General features: G+C 37.5%; 2 protein-coding genes across 4 annotated transcripts; both read right to left on the bottom strand.

The window, feature by feature from the left end:
- Positions 1 to 1,595: 1,595 nt before the first annotated feature.
- On the bottom strand, positions 1,596 to 10,165 carry APC8 (anaphase-promoting complex subunit 8). 3 transcript variants are annotated; one of them, XM_077379250.1, is made up of 5 exons: positions 9,893 to 10,165; positions 9,761 to 9,858; positions 9,336 to 9,645; positions 2,740 to 3,990; positions 1,596 to 2,517 (listed from the first exon to the last, which is right to left on the bottom strand). In XM_077379250.1, exons 2-5 carry the CDS (start codon positions 9,844 to 9,846, stop codon positions 2,428 to 2,430), a joined length of 1,737 nt encoding a protein of 578 aa, XP_077235365.1. In that variant the 5' UTR covers positions 9,847 to 9,858; positions 9,893 to 10,165; the 3' UTR covers positions 1,596 to 2,427. The 3 variants fall into 3 exon arrangements, with proteins under 3 accessions (XP_077235365.1, XP_077235366.1, XP_077235364.1); XM_077379251.1 differs by having other exon boundaries at positions 9,899 to 10,165; XM_077379249.1 differs by having other exon boundaries at positions 9,761 to 10,165.
- Positions 10,166 to 15,162: 4,997 nt separating this feature from the next.
- SHOT1 (Mitochondrial transcription termination factor family protein) lies at positions 15,163 to 17,423 on the bottom strand. The gene has a single exon (XM_077378226.1). It carries the CDS (start codon positions 17,393 to 17,395, stop codon positions 15,695 to 15,697), a length of 1,701 nt encoding a protein of 566 aa, XP_077234341.1. The 5' UTR covers positions 17,396 to 17,423; the 3' UTR covers positions 15,163 to 15,694.
- Between the last annotated feature and the right edge of the window lie 1,340 nt (positions 17,424 to 18,763).

Raw genomic sequence — 18,763 nt, 5'->3', positions numbered from 1 at the left:
GTATTTTTTTTCACTGCTTTGTAGAGACTTCTCGTGGTCTCTCGACTTGTGCCTCATCAATTCTCTCTGCTCCCTCCTTAGCTCATTACAGTGGCGCCCGTGATAAAAAAAAAGATGCCGTTTACCTTTGATCCTGATGGTTCTGCGTAGTCATTATCAAAAGAGAAAGAGACAAAAACAGGGGGTGTGAATATCCATTTGACTTCACTTATCATTCTTTATCAAAGATCCACTACTTCCCTCTAATGGAAAAGAGAGATTTTATATGATCTGCGGGCGGGTGCTTGACTGCTTGTGTGTAAATACAAGGGGAGAAAATAGTACAGTGGGCCCATTTATTTGCATGGTCTCCCTATGATTTTTAGTTTGAGAAGAGTGTAAAAGAGGGCTCATTATAAAGCTGTTGTATGACGTCCTATCTGGGTTGCTTGGATTTTAAGTAAGAAAAACAGGTTTTAGAAATCTCATGATGGGAGAGAGAGTCCTAAAACCTGTTTTTTTTGTTTTTACCTAAAATCCAAGAAATGCTGCAAGGACAGCATGCAGCTTGATCATGAATCAGCTTTTACACTGTTTTCCTCCTTAAAAACCTGGATTCAAAAAATCCCCATATCCAAACAGCCCCTTATGCTTCGTTTGATTGCTAGTAAATCACAATTTCTTTGGATTTTTGTGAAATGAGGAAGGAGAGAAGTGAGGGGACAAGCATTTATTAGACAAGGGTGTCATTACGAGTGGAGAGAGCACCATTCCCTAAAAAATTACAATGGAAACTTTCAAGGAAAAGCTGATGTCACTACTAATTCTCCTGCAAAAATCCAATGGATTTTTTTTTTCTAGACAACTTTGAAAGTTGAAAAAATGATAGCATAGAAACTTCCACAGATCGAAGGTTTAGGATCATCCCGTGGAGAAGAGAAGATTTTTTAGGCATAGCCTACCTAAAGTAGGGACCAACAAATGAACGGTTTAGATCATCCAAACAGGCGCACTGTTTTTTCGGCCATTCTCTTTCCAGTATTTCCATGGAAATACTTGCCCTCCAGATCATTTAAAACGTCCAGGGGAAAAAAGCACCAGCAACAGGGCAACAAAAACATCAACCAACACAGTAACATACTAACATGGGCAAACACAGGAACAAGTCAACAAAGGTCATTAAAGTAAAACAAATGAAAGAATAACAGTAAGAAATGCATCAAAATGAGATTAAAGGAACAAAGCATGCAAAACAGTGAAAGCATCTTAAAATAATTTTATACTTAACCTCCGATCAGCTCTAAGGATAATGATATGGACCCTACCTCCACATATCAAGTAATCAGATCCATGAGTTCGGCCGTGGCCCTACTACCTTCATCGGATGATCCTAGCCTCAATCATTCGCTTCAATCTTGAAATTAGGGCCTCAATATGAAATGACACCTAGACCAACTGGGTCCCTCCATTCCCATTGGGCCAACTTGTTCCGATGTGTGGGAATCGATATTAGCACCCACTTTGTACTATATTAATTAGCTTTTACAATTCTCAAGATGCTCTCAACGACCAAATCAGAAAAGTGTGTGTTACCATTATAAAAAAATGGATGGGTGGATACAATTATAACATTGGTAAGGATTCAACAATCTTTTGTTTGAGTAAGAAAGAAGTATTCAAGAAAAAGAAAACATGTAGGCACACCAAACTTTACCTAATTTGAAAGAAATGTGGATCCAATGAGAAGAAAGCACAATAATATAATCCAAGATTCCCTTGTGCATACCTTTGATAAAAGAAGGAATCAAGGAGGAGATAACCAAAAGAAAAATAATCACTTTCTTAAGTAAGATGCTTTGGTTCTCAGCAACCAACAGAACAGAATATATAGACCAAGCAGCCATCAAGAACAAAATAGAAGCTTGTAGCAACTGCTCAGCCGCTTGATGCAATGTTGTTGTGGGTGTTGCCGATGATTCCGTTACTACTCTTAGTTCCCCCATGCTGGAATTTTACACTTGTAGTCGCAAAGCTTCAGCAACTTTGTGAGACTATAACTAGGTTCAGATCCGCACCTTCGGGCAACTGGGCTCATCTGTCCGGGCTTCACTATATAACTATCAGATTCTAACATGATATTACATAGTACAAATATCATGAGAAATGTTCCTCAAGCTTCGAACTCTGCGAGTTACAAGCCTCTGTTACATTTGTGTAAAACTCATTTCCGTCTTTTACAGTGCGGTAAAGCTTCTATGCTATTCATCAAATCACTTCTTGCTGCATGAGAATTTTGGGTTTTATTTGCTGCTTTGATCTGATTTCTGCCATGCTATTTACGTTCTTCATTGCTAAGTTTTGGGAAGTTTGGAAAAACTGGAGTGAGAAGACATGCTGCAATTTTTCTTTTATTTTTAACAGCAGCATAGAACAATGCTTAAGGCAAGTTCATGGAGCAAAATGCTCAACATCCATTGAAGGTAAGCCAGACTGTGCCATTCTCAATCCTCGTAAAAGATTCTTCGCTGTTTCCTTCTCCTGCAATTATGGACATATGCATGATCAGAAAATGGAAAATACCGATGATAAGGGTAAAAAATCGTGCCAAAAAGTTTTACCAATTGTAGAAAACTCATTATCCTCTCAAAGAAAAAGTAAATGGAATCAAAACAAAAACAATTTCAATAGAAAAGTTGCGTGAAAATCAGGAGGGTAATCAAACTATTTGCAATTTTTTGCAGAAAAGGCGAGAAAACTAACAGGGCCGCTATAATCCAGGAGCCGAGTGCAATACATCTCTGCTTCCTCAAATCTTTTTTCGGCTTTGCAATGCTCAGCAAGAAAAAGAAGAGCCTCGATTCTATTAGGCCCATCCCTATCTTCAGCTTCCATCTTCTCCAAATCCTTCTTGTAGTAAAATGCTGCTTGTTCAGAGCGCCCGAGCTCACTGTGAAGTTTTGCAAGCTGGTGTAGAGCTATCCCTTCCCTATCGTTACAGTTTGCCGACCTTCTATAGCATTTTATTGCCTCCTCAGGCATATTAAGCTGCTCACTTTGATAACACTGAGCCATGGCATTCCACAACCGAGAATCAGTTGGATGCAAATGGGCTGATTTCCGGAAGTAATAAAGTGCGTAATAGGGCATGGCCATCACCTCATATGTCTGGCCCAGCCCATACCAGGCTCGATAATCCCGTGGATTTATATCAATGGCCCGCCGATATGCATCAGTTGCCGCTGGTGTGTTTTTCATCTCGACATACTCATGGCCCATTAATGTCCAAGCTGAGAGATATTTCCTGTTCAGCTTAAGTGCCCTCCTAAAATATAAGACAGATCTCTCGTGTTGCCCTCTCAAACTGTAATAATTCCCAATGATGCAACAAGACTCAGGCCGGTATTTATCAGTCAAGAATACCCTGTGGGCAAGGTAACTCAGACCAGAGAAAGACTCCTTTGCGTACAGTACATTTGAGTATATATCCATGGAGTCCACACGGTAAGGGTCACTTCTTAGAAGGTCTTCAAAGAGCACATCTGCTTCATCGAGTTCCCTTAAACTATACTGAGCCGTTGCAATTTGAGCCTGAATGTAGTCACTAAAACGGAAAATCCCTTGTAAATATTCATATTTTGATAAAGCATCAGTGTACATCTTGAGTTCTTGACAAGCGCTACCAAGGAAAAAGTCTTTCATCCAGTGGTTCCTAAGATTGAGAGAATTTAAAATGTCAAAAGTGGTGCATAGAGACTGAAGTTCTGACCAAGCACTCCAGTTCCAAGGGTAGCTGTTTACAGATTCCACAAGAACAGTACGAGCAAGATCCTCTGAGCCTTTCTCCCGAAGTACGATGCCATATAAGTACAGACTGAAGGGATCAATTGCACCATTTTGGCGGAGTGATGATAATTCCCTCTCAAGAGAAACCAGCTCACAGTTTACAACATCACTCTTACCTAAGGGTCCTTCAAGTTCAATCATCTCTTCCTCTTTTCGTTTTTCTCCCGCCTTTATTGAAAAATACAACAGAGGTGTCAAAATCAGAAAACAGCACAAGGGTCTGGATTTGTAGCTCTTAGGTGAGCTGAATATTGAGCTAAAAGCAACATCTGCGGAATTATAAAGTATATCAAATGAATTTTAAAAAATAAGAGAGGAATTTTCAGTATGCATCATAACTCTAAAAGTACCATTCAAAAAAAAAAAAAAAAACCCCTAAAAGTACAACATTAGATTCATGACTTTCCAATACCAAGTAGAGAAAAACTGCACCCTCGACTGCCAAACTTTGGTAGTTTCATGTGTATGCTACACAAGAAAGTGAGTAAATCCTTCAATTGTTAATGGTGATATGAAATGCAGAGAATGTGCAGAATGCTTCTAGCAACCACTGTAATCTTCAAATTGTACGGCTGCATGATAAAAGTATTGCAAGCACCAATAACTCCACCCTGAAAAGCACAACACACTGGCAGATCCAGATAGATACAATGGTACTCAAACATGAATCATATGCATATTAAAATACAGGAAAAATAAGCAAAAGGTTAATTTATTATAGTTGTCCCAATGTCTATCAGACACATATGACATGGTATTGGATGTGCCAATTTTTCAGAAGACAAGAGTCTTAGTACATAGATTTCCCTATACTGCCTAAAAGGTGGTAATAATTGTTTAAGTAATAAGATATGGACATCCATGTTTTAACAGTGAGTTAGTGAACAGAATTCTCCAATCATTACATGAAAAAATGATGGGAAGCTAAAGAAGCTATTCAACAGGCTACATGAAACCCTCTTTTGACCCACGGATGTAAACCATGTTTTAACAGTGAACATAATTCTCCAACCATTACATGCAAAAATGATGGTAAGCTAAAGAAATTATTCAACAGGCTATATGAAACCCTCTTTTGCATAAAAGGTAAAAAAGGGACTTCCTTGCTGAAGGTAACCAAGCCGAGGAGAGCCTTGGTGTATTGTTTATAATTATGTACAGAGCTGCTTACAGCTCACCATATATTGTTCTTTCAGGAAAATTGATATCAAGGACTGGAGAAGAGAAAAATGCCAACTGGAGGGAAAAGTAGATGTAGAGAAGAGAATGGACCAAAATCAATCCAGTTCAGAAAACATCATATGTAGGGGTGTGTTTTCCATTAACAAAATGGAGATTTTTTTCTTTCTTTTTTCTTTGAATGATCAAAGCAAAGAGGAAATTGTATGTTACATTCCACACTTAATGGAGGTTTTGAAGGTATCTGGAAAACGCCAAAATGAATATATTTCTGCAAGTCCTAATACATATCATATGCACTTTACATGGAGATTTTCCTTTAATGCTATTCTGTGGAGATTCCTTTTTTTTTTACTGAAATTAGGGACCACTAGTTTCACTGGTTTGACATGGGATTTCATGATATCCTGAGCATGGTGAGGCTTTGGTATGCTGGTCCTTTGACAATGATGGGCATGCCAAACAAAGAGCTGCATGTTTCAAAGAATGCATGAGACAATCTCATTCAATGTGTTTATAATTATATATCTCATAAACGCATGGATCAGTTATTAATCAAGCTTTGGTGGCATAGTGCATGTCATGGCCACACAAATAGAAAGTGAATCTTTACCATAAAATCTAGAAGCAGCATCAACTCAGTAACAGATAATAAGTGACTGACATGGTTCTTGTATGTTGACCCTGAGCGTACATACTTCTCTTATCTTGTAATGAAATAATACTATGGTACTATCTCTCATACAAAAACTAACACATGATGGCTTTACAATCTAAGGAACTTCTGTTGAGTCTACATCAAGAACTCACATAATGTGGAAAACCCCTTTGTGATTGTCACAATATGCCTTTCACTCAACAACATTTGATGTAGCAAAGTATCCTACGAATGGCATCACCATGCCATTCCTCAATTACTGAATGAAATGAAATACCAAGTTGATGAGAAACAAATCTACATTCGTTTGGATAAAATCCAGTTCAGTTGACACACATCTTCCTCCTATGAATTGGTATGAGAAGCAAATGACCATACGTATCCAACAAGACCATATGACAATGGTCCAAAACAAAAGACTCCATTCAACCTTGCTCTAGGACTTATGACTAACATATATATATATATATATATATATATATATATATATATATATATATATATATATATATATATATAGAGAGAGAGAGAGAGAGAGAGAGAGAGAGAGAAGTGTTCCTATGCAGCTACTCAGATAGCTTATCTGAGCAGCTGCTTCAAAAACTCATGTGGCCCCACATTTTTTGGGTGATCCAAAGCATTCATTTGGAAGGCCCTTCCATGGATAGGGTGTGTATAAAAAATGAACCATTTAGGATCATCCCAACCCTGCCATTTGTGGAGGGAAAAAATGGTCAGAAACAGTGTCTGTCCATTTTCCCCTCCACCTTTGATTGGGTTCAGATGATCCTATAGGGCTGATTTTTGGTACGCACCCTATCCATGGAAGGGCCTTTCAAATGAATGCTTTGGATCACCCCAAAATGTGGGCCACATGAGTTTTTGAAGCAGCTGCTCAGATAGTGCTCAGATAAGCTATCTGAGCAGCTGCGCAGGAACACTATTCTCATATATATATATATATATATATATATGAGGAAATGGTTTGTGTGCAGCTGCACAGATAAGCTATGTGTGCAGCTGCACAGATAAGCTATCTGTGCATGGCTACACAAACCATGGTGGGGGCCACATTTTTTGGGGGATCCAAAGCATTCATTTGGAAAGCCCTTCCATGGATAGGGTGTGTACAAAAAATCAGCCCTTTAGTATCATCCTAACCCTGCCATTTGTGGAGGGAAAAAATGGGCAGAAACAGTCTCTGTCCATTTCCCCCTCCAACTTTGATTGGGTTAGGATGATCCTATAGGGCTGATTTTTGGTACACACCCTATCCATGGAAGGGCCTTCCAAATGAATGCTTTGGATCCCCCCAAAAATGTGGCCCCCACCATGGTTTGTGCAACCATGCACAGATAGCTTATATATATATATATATATGAGAAAACTGTTGGTGCGCTTAAGCTCACCATTTTTTTGGTGCGCTTAAGTTCACCATTTTTTTGGTGCGCTTAAGTTGTTATAACAACTCCCATTCGTTTAAATGTTTGGGTCCCGCTTAAGCGCACTAATGAGAGGCGTTATAACAACTTAAGCGCACCAAAAAAATGGTGCGCTTAAGCTCACCAACAGTTTTATATATATATATATATATATATATATATATATATATATATATATATATATATATATATATATATATATATATATATTACAGACACAAACACCGGAATGGATGTAAGCCTTTGCATCTTTCAAACTGTGGAACAAGGAGTTGGAGACGGATTCAGGCACATACCATGAGATAACACATAAGAAATGTATAAATAAACTACCATAAAAGTTACGTCCATCTAACTTAGAAGATATATTTAATAATAAATTCAATTGTGCCTATAACTTTCATGCCAGGCATGCTATGTTGGGCAAAAGTATCCGAGTGTCATATGCTCTAGCTGAAGTCCAAGTCAACGCACTTGAGAATTAAGCAGTCCCTTCTAAACTAAGAAGCTCATAGTTTAAAATGCATAAATAAGTCTGGAAATATTATTATTATTATTATTATTATTATTATTTTAGTTCCATTAAAAAAAAAGATTTGGCGACCTTAATTTGTTCTAGCATTGATTCAAAATTCTTCCATAAAAAAATTGCATGTGAAATATAGTGTATGGATTATGATATGTACTAAATCATCAGACACGCATGACAATGCATGTCACTAGATATTGCTTTGCTTATGTGATTGTTCTAAGTGTGTATTTGAGTTTATTCTAGCATTTCTTGAAGTTTAATGTTAAAAATTTATCATTTCCATGTGTTTCCATACGTTTTCATGATTTTAAAAGATTTTCACAAAAATTCCAAGTTACGTACATCTAACTTAGAAGATATGATTAATAATAAATTCAATTGTGCCTATAACTTTCATGCCAGGCATGCTATGTTGGGCAAAAGTATCCGAGTGTCATATGCTCTAGCTGAAGTCCAAGTCAACCCACTTAAGAATTAAGCAGTCCCTTCTAAACTAAGAAGCTCATAGTTTAAAATGCATAAATAAGTCTGGAAAGATTATTATTATTATTATTATTTTAGTTCCATTAAAAAAAAAAAAGGATTTGGCAACCTTAATTTGTTCTAGCCGGGATTCAAAATTCTTCCATATAAAAATTGCATGTGAAATATAGTGTATGGATTATGATACGTACTAAATCATCAGACACGCATGACAATGCATGTCACTAGATATTGTTTTGCTTATGTGATTGTTCTAAGTGTGTATTTGAGTTTATTCTAGCATTTCTTGAAGTTTAATGTTAAAAATTTATCATTTCCAAGTGTTTCCATACGTTTTCGTGATTTTAAAAGATTTTCACAAAAATTCCAACCGAAACCGAAACATTTCCATTTCTGTCATGACAGAAATTGAAACCTAAACTCAAATTTGAAATTTAAAACCTTGGTAGTGATTTGCATGGTAATTGCATTTTTTGATGGAGTAGAAATATGTTGATTATCCTCGTCTACATTGGTCTTTCATCACAGGTTGAGGGGTCTCGTTATGTTTTGCATAGAAATTTACTGGGTATCTCCATAAAGAATGAGAATGTCAAATTTTATTCGTCATTTCCATGCCCAAAAACAAGCATATGTATAGAATGCGATCATTGGAATGTACCTGGGGAGAAAGATGGAGTCAGATTTCTAATCCCTAGCGTTTTAGGTACATAGACAAAGTAGTGAAGTACATTGATTTGGATGTGCTTCAGGATGCAATTTCTGTAAACAGAAGAAATGATAATGTATGTGGGTCAATAGAGCTTTCTCAAATTCGCTACAAGTGGCCCAACAAAGATCTACTCCTAATATCTAGTGTTCCAGTTTCATAGCATGACATTTGCCCATACCATTGGTAGACAGACGGAAAGATGGTAGAATCTTCAAGAACTTGGTAGATTTAATTGAAAAGAACAGAAAACTAGCCAAGGATCCAAAAAAATATAAGAGGGAAGACTAAAAGTACCATTCAATAAATAGATTGATGGTTTTAGAATTTCTTAGAACTGACCCCAAGTAATTTCCTCTTCTCTATTAAAAAATGCCAACTCACAAAATACCTCAAAAGTCATACCAAGAATCAACCCAATAAATGCAATGTGGTAGGGAATTAACAACATAAAGAAGTTAACAATTAAAATTTAAATAAATAACCAACTAAAATAAGATGGAAACAAACCAAATAAAGGGCGTAACAGCGCAAGAACACGGATTTCTTCCCTGTCTGATCACGAAGGGCATGAGCCGCCCTGCGGTACTCCCGGCAATCGAAAAATGATTTCGCAAGCATAACATAGTCGTTGTCCATCTCTTCTTCCACGGGGACTGGGGTGCCAACGTACGAAACTCCGGCGAGAGGGGTTGAAGTCATCTCGTTCGTACGGAATTTCCTCTGCCGCGAGCTTGAGCTCCCCCGCTGTAATCGGATATGGTGGGAAGGTGTGAACTTTGTGGCGTCTTGCTCGATTCCAACTAACTGTTCAGCTGCCCTAAAAAAAGGAATAAAAAATCGAAACCCTAGGTAAGGAAAAACGAAAATGAGAGAAAAAGAAACAACTAAAAAGGGAGTAAAAATTTCAAGAAAGAGGGGAAAAAAAGACAGACCATTTAGAAGCTGAGTAGAGGCATCGATCTCCAAGCTGACGAATTGCAGTTCGGAGCTCGTTCCTGTAGCTTTCCTTTGAACCCATCTCTCTCTCTCTGTCTCTCTCTCTGTCTCTCTCTCTCTCTCTCTCTCTCTCTCTCTCTCTCTCTCTCTCTCTACAGAGCGAATATTCAGAATCAGGAGAGAGAAATTAGAAATTAAAACCCTAGGGTTTAACAAAAAATCAGCATATCGGTTCTCTGCTCAACTAGAATGGGATGGGGGCGAAGATCTGAAGAAGAGGGCCAAAAATTTAGACAAGTCTCTCTAGAAAACAGAGGGTTTTGGAGAGAGTTGTGGGCAAGCCTTTGTATTTTTTTACTCGGTTTTTTAGGGTTCTTTCAGAAATAAAAAAAGAAGAAGGGTGTGAAAAAAACGCATAAATGTGAGGATGGTTTTTAAGTAAGGGTAAAAATGTGATTTCAAAATATTAGGAGGGAAAAGTTTTGAAGAACTGTACGGAGGGAATCATACGATGGATGCTGTGTGGCCCACTTGTACTATGATCCAAACCATTCGTTCGAAAAAAGTGGGCCCCACTTGTACTTGTACAGCTCATACAGTTTCTTGGAAAAATATGCCCACCTGTCCACTATTGTATAAGCATTTCCAGAAAAATGTTGATTGGTTACCATGCTTATGAGGACTGTTTTTGTGGGTATTAGGCACTCCTTTGAACACACATTGGAAGTCCAATGGCCAACGAGCTATGAGGGCCCACATAAAAAGCCCAATGACAGATAAGGCCAGAGGGGCACACATATACAAGCATTTTATAATCCAGGATTTTACAATCCTGGACTATATAATCCATGTATCCCAAACAGTGTTTAATGGCAGAATCCAGTTCAAATCAAATCTTGCCATCTATAATTCAAGTCCTGCTTAGATAGAACTTAGAGTCAAAGGGGAGGGAAGAGGAAAGAAACTGGAAAAAGTGAGAAAAATCGCCATCGAAGGAAAAATGATAATGAGATAAACTCACTTGTCTTTTCCTTTTTAATTTGCTTTGGAGAGCTTTTTGCGAATTGTAATAGCTTTTGATAGCTTTTAAATAATAAAGGACAAGGTGGGTTCGTCTAATCATCATAACAAGGTAGCATGAATAATTTCTAGTAGGATTTTTAAATTTTATAAAAATACCCCTAGTTAATAAACGTACGTATACAAAAATAAATAAAAAGATGATTTTTTATGGGATTTGCTAGGGGATTTCGCAGAAAGGCATTTTGCAGCTGGCTGTTGCATGAGAAAGCAGCCGCACGTGCTCGCATTTCAGCTGATTTTGTCTTGTTAATTTGGTTCAGCTGAGTGGCTGCTTTCATGCAACAGCCAGCCAAGAAATGCCTTTCTACGAAAGTCCCTAGCAAATCCGTATTTTTATGCATCAGCACCCTCCACTAGGATATAGGAGTTAGGACCCTCCATCGGGTTTTTTTTTTGGTACATTTGGGTTGTGTTATTTTGGATATTAAGACATGGATCCAATGGACACGGTTTCGATCTAGTTGTTTTAACTTTTAACCAAATCTTGTCTATTAAAGTTCAGATTCATCTTTAAGAGGGATTTTGGATGTTGATAAACTTATGTAATTGATGAAATATCACTAGGGTTGAGCATTGCTCCCATTTTGGTTATTGTTCTCTTGTTGTGTTCTTGATTTCTAAATTTTCTCTACTTCCCTCTTAAGCACCCGCATTAAAAAATCATAATACAATCATAAGCAGAGTGGGATTGTAAAAATGAACAGTATCTCTAATGTGTTGCTTGCAACGGGTCTTCAAGAAACAGTTCCAGAATCAGATTTTCAACTGATATAGGTTTTGCAGTCAAATGAAACGTTTTAGCAGATAGAAAGTAAATAACAATTTATGGTGCAACATTACTAACATGGTTTTGTAAGAGTTAGGATTTATAGCAGATCCAAATTTCTAAAACTAAGAGTCTAAGACAAGAAGTAATTGGATCGAAAACATATAGGATCGACAGATCATCTCTCTCTTATATATGTGGGAGAACCTCAACCTGTAATCTATTGGGGCAGAACAGCTCTACAACGTATAGGATAGATGAGTTAAAACATAAACATGTTAGAAAATGAGTGAGCTGAATGGCCCTCCATTATAGACAATTTCCCTATACTGCCTAAAAGGTGGTAATAATTGTTTAAGTAATAAGATATGGACATCCATGTTTTAACAGTGAGTTAGTGAACAGAATTCTCCAATCATTACATGAAAAAATGATGGGAAGCTAAAGAAGCTATTCAACAGGCTACATGAAACCCTCTTTTGACCCACGGATGTAAACCATGTTTTAACAGTGAACATAATTCTCCAACCATTACATGCAAAAATGATGGTAAGCTAAAGAAAATATTCAACAGGCTACATGAAACCCTCTTTTGCATAAAAGGTAAAAGGGACTTCCTTGCTGAAGGTAACCAAGCCGAGGAGAGCCTTGGTGTATTGTCTATAATTATGTACAGAGCTGCTTACACCTCACCATATATTGTTCTTTCAGGAAAATTGATATCAAGGACTGGAGAAGAGAAAAATACCAACTGGAGGGAAAAGTAGATGTAGAGAAGAGAATGGACCAAAATCAATCCAGTTCAGAAAACATCATATGTAGGGGTGTGGGTGTGTTTTCCATTAGCAAAATGGAGATTTTTTTCTTTCTTTTTTCTTTGAATGATCAAAGCAAAGAGGAGATTGTATGTTACATTCCACACTTAATGGAGGTTTTGAAGGTATCTGGAAAAGGCTAAAATGAATATATTTCTGCAAGTCCTAATACATATCATATGCAGTTTACATGGAGATTTTCCTTTAATGCTATTCTGTGGAGATTCCTTTTTCTTTACTGAAATTAGGGACCACTAGTTTCACTGGTTTCACATGGGATTTCATGATATCCTGAGCATGGTGAGGCTTTGGTATGCTGGTCCTTTGACAATGATGGGCACGCCAAACAAAGAGCTGCATGTTTCAAAGAATGCAAGAGACAATCTCATTCAATGTGTTTATAATTATATATCTCATAAACGCATGGATCAGTTATTAATCAAGCTTTGGTGGCATAGTGCATGTCATGGCCACACAAATAGAAAGTGAATCTTTACCATAAAATCTAGGAGCAGCATCAACTCAGTAACAGATAATAAGTGACTGACATGGTTCTTGTATGTTGACCCTGAGCGTACATACTTCTCTTATCTTGCGATGAAATAATACTATGGTACTATCTCTCATACAAAAACTAACCCATGACGGCTTTACAATCTAAGGAACTTCTGTTGAGTCTACATCAAGAACTCACATAATGTGGAAAACCCCTTTGTGATTGTCACAATATGCCTTTCACTCAACAACATTTGATGTAGCAAAGTATCCTATGAATGGCATCACCATGCCATTCCTCAATTACTGAATGAAATGATCTACCAAGTTGATGAGAAACAAATCTACATTCGTTTGGATAAAATCCAGTTCAGTTGACACACATCTTCCTCCTATGAATTTGTATGAGAAGCAAATGACCATACGTATCCAACAAGACCATATGACAATGGTGCAAAACAAAAGACTCCATTCAACCTTGCTCTAGGACTTATGACTAAAATATATATATATATATATATATATATATATATATATATATAGAGAGAGAGAGAGAGAGAGAGAGAGAGAGAGAGAGAAGTGTTCCTATGCAGCTACTCAGATAGCTTATCTGAGCAGCTGCTTCAAAAACTCATGTGGCCCCACATTTTTGGGGTGATCCAAAGCATTCATTTGGAAGGCCCTTCCATGGATAGGGTGTGTACCAAAAATGAATCATTTAGGATCATCCCAACCCTGCCATTTGTGGAGGGAAAAAATGGTCAGAAACAGTGTCTGTCCATTTTCCCCTCCACCTTTGATTGGGTTCGGATGATCCTATAGGGCTGATTTTTGGTACACACCCTATCCATGGAAGGGCCTTTCAAATGAATGCTTTCGATCACCCCAAAAATGTGGGCCACATGAGTTTTTGAAGCAGCTGCTCAGATAAGCTATCTGAGCAGCTGCGCAGGAACACTATTCTGGGAGGGCTAGATGTACGCAGCCTTACTCCTGCGCTTTGCAGAGAGGCTGTTTTCGTGGCTCGAACCCGTGACCACCACCAGGTCACAATGAAGCAACCTTACTATTGCGCCAAGGCTCGCCCTCTTTAAATGGCAAATTCATAAATAAATGTAATTTCCAAGTCAAATAACTGGCAAATTCATAAATTCTACAGGAGGAATAAAATTGAAGTGTAGTAAAAATCAATTTTAATAACATGATAGCTAACTATAAGATTAACAAAAGTTAATAGAGATGATACTATTCGAAGGATGCCGAAAACCCATTAACCTAATATTTGGGGTCAAATCTGTCGTTCAACTGGACAGTCCTCTGTCAAACAAACAGGGTGTCCTGGGTTCTGTCCAAGTTTACCAACTAGAAAAAAAGGGATGATGAACATTTTGATAGAAACTGTGAGACGAAACCACTTGAAGGCCCTCCTCCCTTCAAAATGAGAGTGAACATGACCTCCAAAAAAAGAAAAAAGAAAAATGACAGAATGGAGTTACCACTCAGGAAAAAAAAAGCACAGAATGGGGCAAAACAATCTGAAGTCCTAAACAAGTTACAAGCATAATGCATAAACCATCACAAACAACCCTGAACGGTAATTCTTTCGTAATTGCTTTTCTTTACATCGACAAGCTCCCATAATATCTTCAGTACTCCTCACAAATATTATTAGATGGAAAAAAAATGAAAAGAACACAAAGTAATCTCAGAAAACTTCCAGATATCCAAATCTTTAGGTGAATGTGAAAATTCAGTATGTCCCTCCTATTAGGGTCATGCATGAATAGATCCATTTGGATCGCAATGCAGATTGTTGGGTATGTAATAGCCAAGTAAAATGATCTCTCAAGGATAGGTTCAAGCCATTCACTCAAGGAACATAGCTCATGCCACTCGTGGCATTAGATGCATTTACCCCATAATATCATTCAGGTGTTGCAGCATTAATGTGCCATACTACAAATTCACAATCCTTCTAAACTTTATAGTCTTAAGACCATTTAGACAGAAGAATCATCAAGTTCAGTTCATGACAATACCAGGGTGCTAAACTGAGAAACATGGTTCGACAGAGCAAACTACATCAACTCTGATCATATGGAGAAACAATTGAGAACTAAATCTCACGTTCAAGAAGAAACCATCTACTGATGGAATTGGTCCTCATATCAAATCATAAACCAGTTGATATAGTAATAAAACAAGATTATCAGAAAAATGCCTATGTAAAACTCTGACAAAGAAAATATGCAAAAATATGTACATTTAAAATAAAACTCATTTACAAAGATAGACTGGTTATCTTGAGCATTACAATAAATAGAGGGGCATAAATACATATGGTTACAAGTAACACAATATTAGAGTGGATGTTCAACTGTGATGCCACTTGTTCATGACATGCTACTGTTCAGAAGGGAATCGCACTGCAAATGATGACAACAAAATACGCAAAATTTGGTACTGAACTACTGATAGATATTGTAAGAGATTTATGAAGGGTGTAGTAAAACAGATACAATAGGTTGATGTTACAGAAAGCATTCCTTGAGAGAACTAAGTTCCTAGGGCAATGACTGTCGCTACAGTTAGAAGGAAATGGCATACAATTAGGGATACAAATGCTATGACTTTCAATTGGCTTTTGATAAATGTTTGTAAATAATCATCACCCGATATTAAGATATAAAATTTGCCTCTTGTGACTATGTTTTAGTTCATCAGTCACAATAATCAGGGAAGAGATGTGGGGTTCTGGTTCAGATGTAAAACTAGGTTTCCTTGTTACTATTAATGTGATTTTCAAATGAGACAGACTCCAACCATAGTTTCGGAGCGGCTGGGTGAATTTTTCGAAGGAAACGTATGAACCTCTTCTCAGAACTTGCAGCCACTGTTGCAAGTGTATATTGCCCTCTATACAAACCCTTTTCTTTAAGCCATGTAAGGATTCTATATCGGGTCTTCATCCTAGTCTCTAAATTATACCATAGGTATGTCGGGAATGTTTCGAGATGCTGCAAAGTGCAATGCAAATCCTTACAAAGGAAGTTCACCTTCTGCTCAAGCATTTGTGTGCTCTGGTTGAGGATTTTTGGAGAATCATTTATCATCTTACAGAGCTTAGAGAACTCGATTCCCATGCGAAGAAGGCAATCAAATCGCTCATTTAGCTGGCTCATTGTGCCATGCATGCGTGGTAAGATCTCTAATGTATTTCTATTCATTCCAAAACCAATGCCTAGCAAGAAATCGAATTTGCCATTTGTGTGATGTGGTTTTGGGTTAGATTTAATTCTCTCTATGCCATCTCTAACTTCTTCCTCCAATTCCTTGTCAAAACTACTGTTAACAAAACCATCTAAAAGGTGATGATTCCCATTCTTAATCTTATCAAAGAACCAGTTATGAAGATCCAAAGCTCTCATCAATTGAGGCAAATTCTTCATTTTGTTCATGCCAAAAACATAAGGATATTGGATCATGATCGAATTCAATTCCACATCACTCAACCCAACATGTTTCAAAAAATCAAATACCTTTATCACGGGTTTCTCAAGATCAAAATTCAAAATCTCAGGGCACTGAAGAATCAACATTCCCACATCCTCCTTCCTCGTACGAAATCTACAAAAGAAATCCGTCGTTCGGACCAAAACTTCTTCACTAAATTCGATAAAAATGTTTTGATTCCTACCAATAAGCTCACCCATCTTCCCCTTCTCACAACCCAAATCATAAAAAACCCTAATTTTCCTACAAACCTCATAGCAAACATCCACATTCCACTCTAAAGAAACCATCAAACCAAAATCGATAAAAACCCTATTCAAATCAACAAACAAACCATCAATCTCACCACCCAATTCCTCATTTTTCCCCAAAACAAAAGAAAAATTCAAACAGATACCAATCACAGAAACCCTATCAAACCCTAACAACTCGAACCCGCGAAGCCGTTCCTTCAAAACCCCTGAATCTTCATCAAAAATGGATCTTTCCTCTTTGTAAAGCTTACCAAGCTTATTCCAAGGGAACCCAAATTCGACAAGCACGCGGATCGCAGGCAGGAGATTTACATCTTCGTGCAAAAAAAACCTGTGAGTGGGCAAAAAATTAGGGATTTCGTTGGGCAAAAGGCCAATACTTTCGAAGAAGAATTCATACTCGTTTATAGGGTGATAACTGAGGAATCTCTGAACGCTCTTGAAGAAATTTGAGGGTGGGAGGTTGATTTTGGAGAGGAGGGCAGAGAGGGAAGAGGGGGAGTTTTTGCTAATGTGCTCTGCGTGGGTGAAGGTTAAGCAACGAGTAGAGTGAAGATATTCTGTTAGGGCTTGTTGGGCTTCGAGCTGAGCTCGAGCCCTATGGCGATAATAGACTTTTTTGAGACCAGGGAGAGTGTGAAGGGAGCGTCGAATGATGATAGAATTTAGGAGAGTGGAGGTTGACGAAGAGAAGGGGAAATGCATTGCTTGGGTTTTGTTAATTACAGGAGTTTTGGGGCTTTTGTGAAGGAGTTCTTCAGCCTTCATTTTTTCTTTCCTTAATTGCCCTTTCTGTGGATTCTTGGGAAAAAAATAGGTTATTGATGTTGGCTCTACTATGTTTTGATAATTGTACAAACTCATCTTGTCTTTTCATTTTTGACTGACCTTCAACTCTTCTAGAGCTTTTTGGGAACTATTAAAAATGAAAAAGACAAGATGAGTTTGTGTAGGTATCAAAAAATGGTCGTTACAAATCAATAGCCAATGTATTTTTTTCTTGAATTTTCTTACAATATATTTTGGGAAACGATATAATCTTCTGTTGAACTCGAAATTTTATAACTCTAAAAATGTACTATGGATTCGCTAGGGACAATTGGAGAAGGCATTTCGTGCGTAAGCGTCGACCCTAGCGAAACCGATATTTCGGTCGAAATTGAGTACTCACTTCAAAATTAATGTTTTATATATATTAAATAAAATAATAATTTGCCGAAATTTCTATTTTAATAATTAAAAAAAGGATTTTTATTTTAAATTTCGTTAAAACGAAATTTCTCACCATTTCGGGTAACATCAATTTTGGTTTCGGTCTCTTTTCGGATTTCGGTCGAAATTTAAAACCCTGCCTACAACTGAATCTATAAGTGGCGTAGGCGGCTGCATTAGAGAGCATACACCTAAGAGAAAAAGACAAACTATGTTGAAAAGTGAACCTATGTGGCTGCTCTCATTCAACAGCCGGTCCATGAAATGCCCTTTGCAATGGTCCCTGGCAAATCCTAATGCATTTCCCATTGGCTCTATTTGGTTAGATGAGATTTTAGTGGAAGTAGTAGTTAACAAGGAGGTGACAAGGGTGGGATATGTGTAGACTTGTCTAGAGAAGATTAGAGGGAATTTTGGGGAAAATGAAAAGATGAGATGAGTTCGATCATTAAAATAGTTGTTGTGTTGATATCATTTCTCATTTCTAAAATTTAGGGGTGCAACTTGGGCTGGGTTCAACCTAAAAAAAGATGGGACGGGACAGGACGGGTTTAGATTGAGTTTTCCTAACTTGGTTTGGGTTCGGTTAGTGCGCTTGGGCAACTTGACCCAAGTGAAACCTGACATTTTTTATTATTATTTTTTATTTTAGTAAGCTTAAAAGCTCAAGTCAGGTCGGGTTCGAGTCGAGTAAATGGTTCCTCGGGTCGGGTTTGGGTTGGCTTTGACCCGACCCGAGTTGCACCTCTACTAATAAATGTATTGCCATGTGCCAATTACAAACGAAAAGGCAAGCTGTGTTAGTGCAATTATTAAAACATAGTTTGTGAAGATAAATTAAACCTATTATTTTCTGTAAAT

The sequence above is a fragment of the Tasmannia lanceolata genome, unplaced genomic scaffold (genome assembly GCF_043159265.1).
Source record: "Tasmannia lanceolata isolate RefF3 unplaced genomic scaffold, GAP_Taslan_0.1 ptg000005l, whole genome shotgun sequence".
Classification (NCBI taxonomy): Eukaryota; Viridiplantae; Streptophyta; class Magnoliopsida; order Canellales; family Winteraceae; genus Tasmannia; species Tasmannia lanceolata.
Note: the sequence above shows the minus strand (reverse complement) of the source record. Positions and strands in the feature narration are given on the sequence as shown.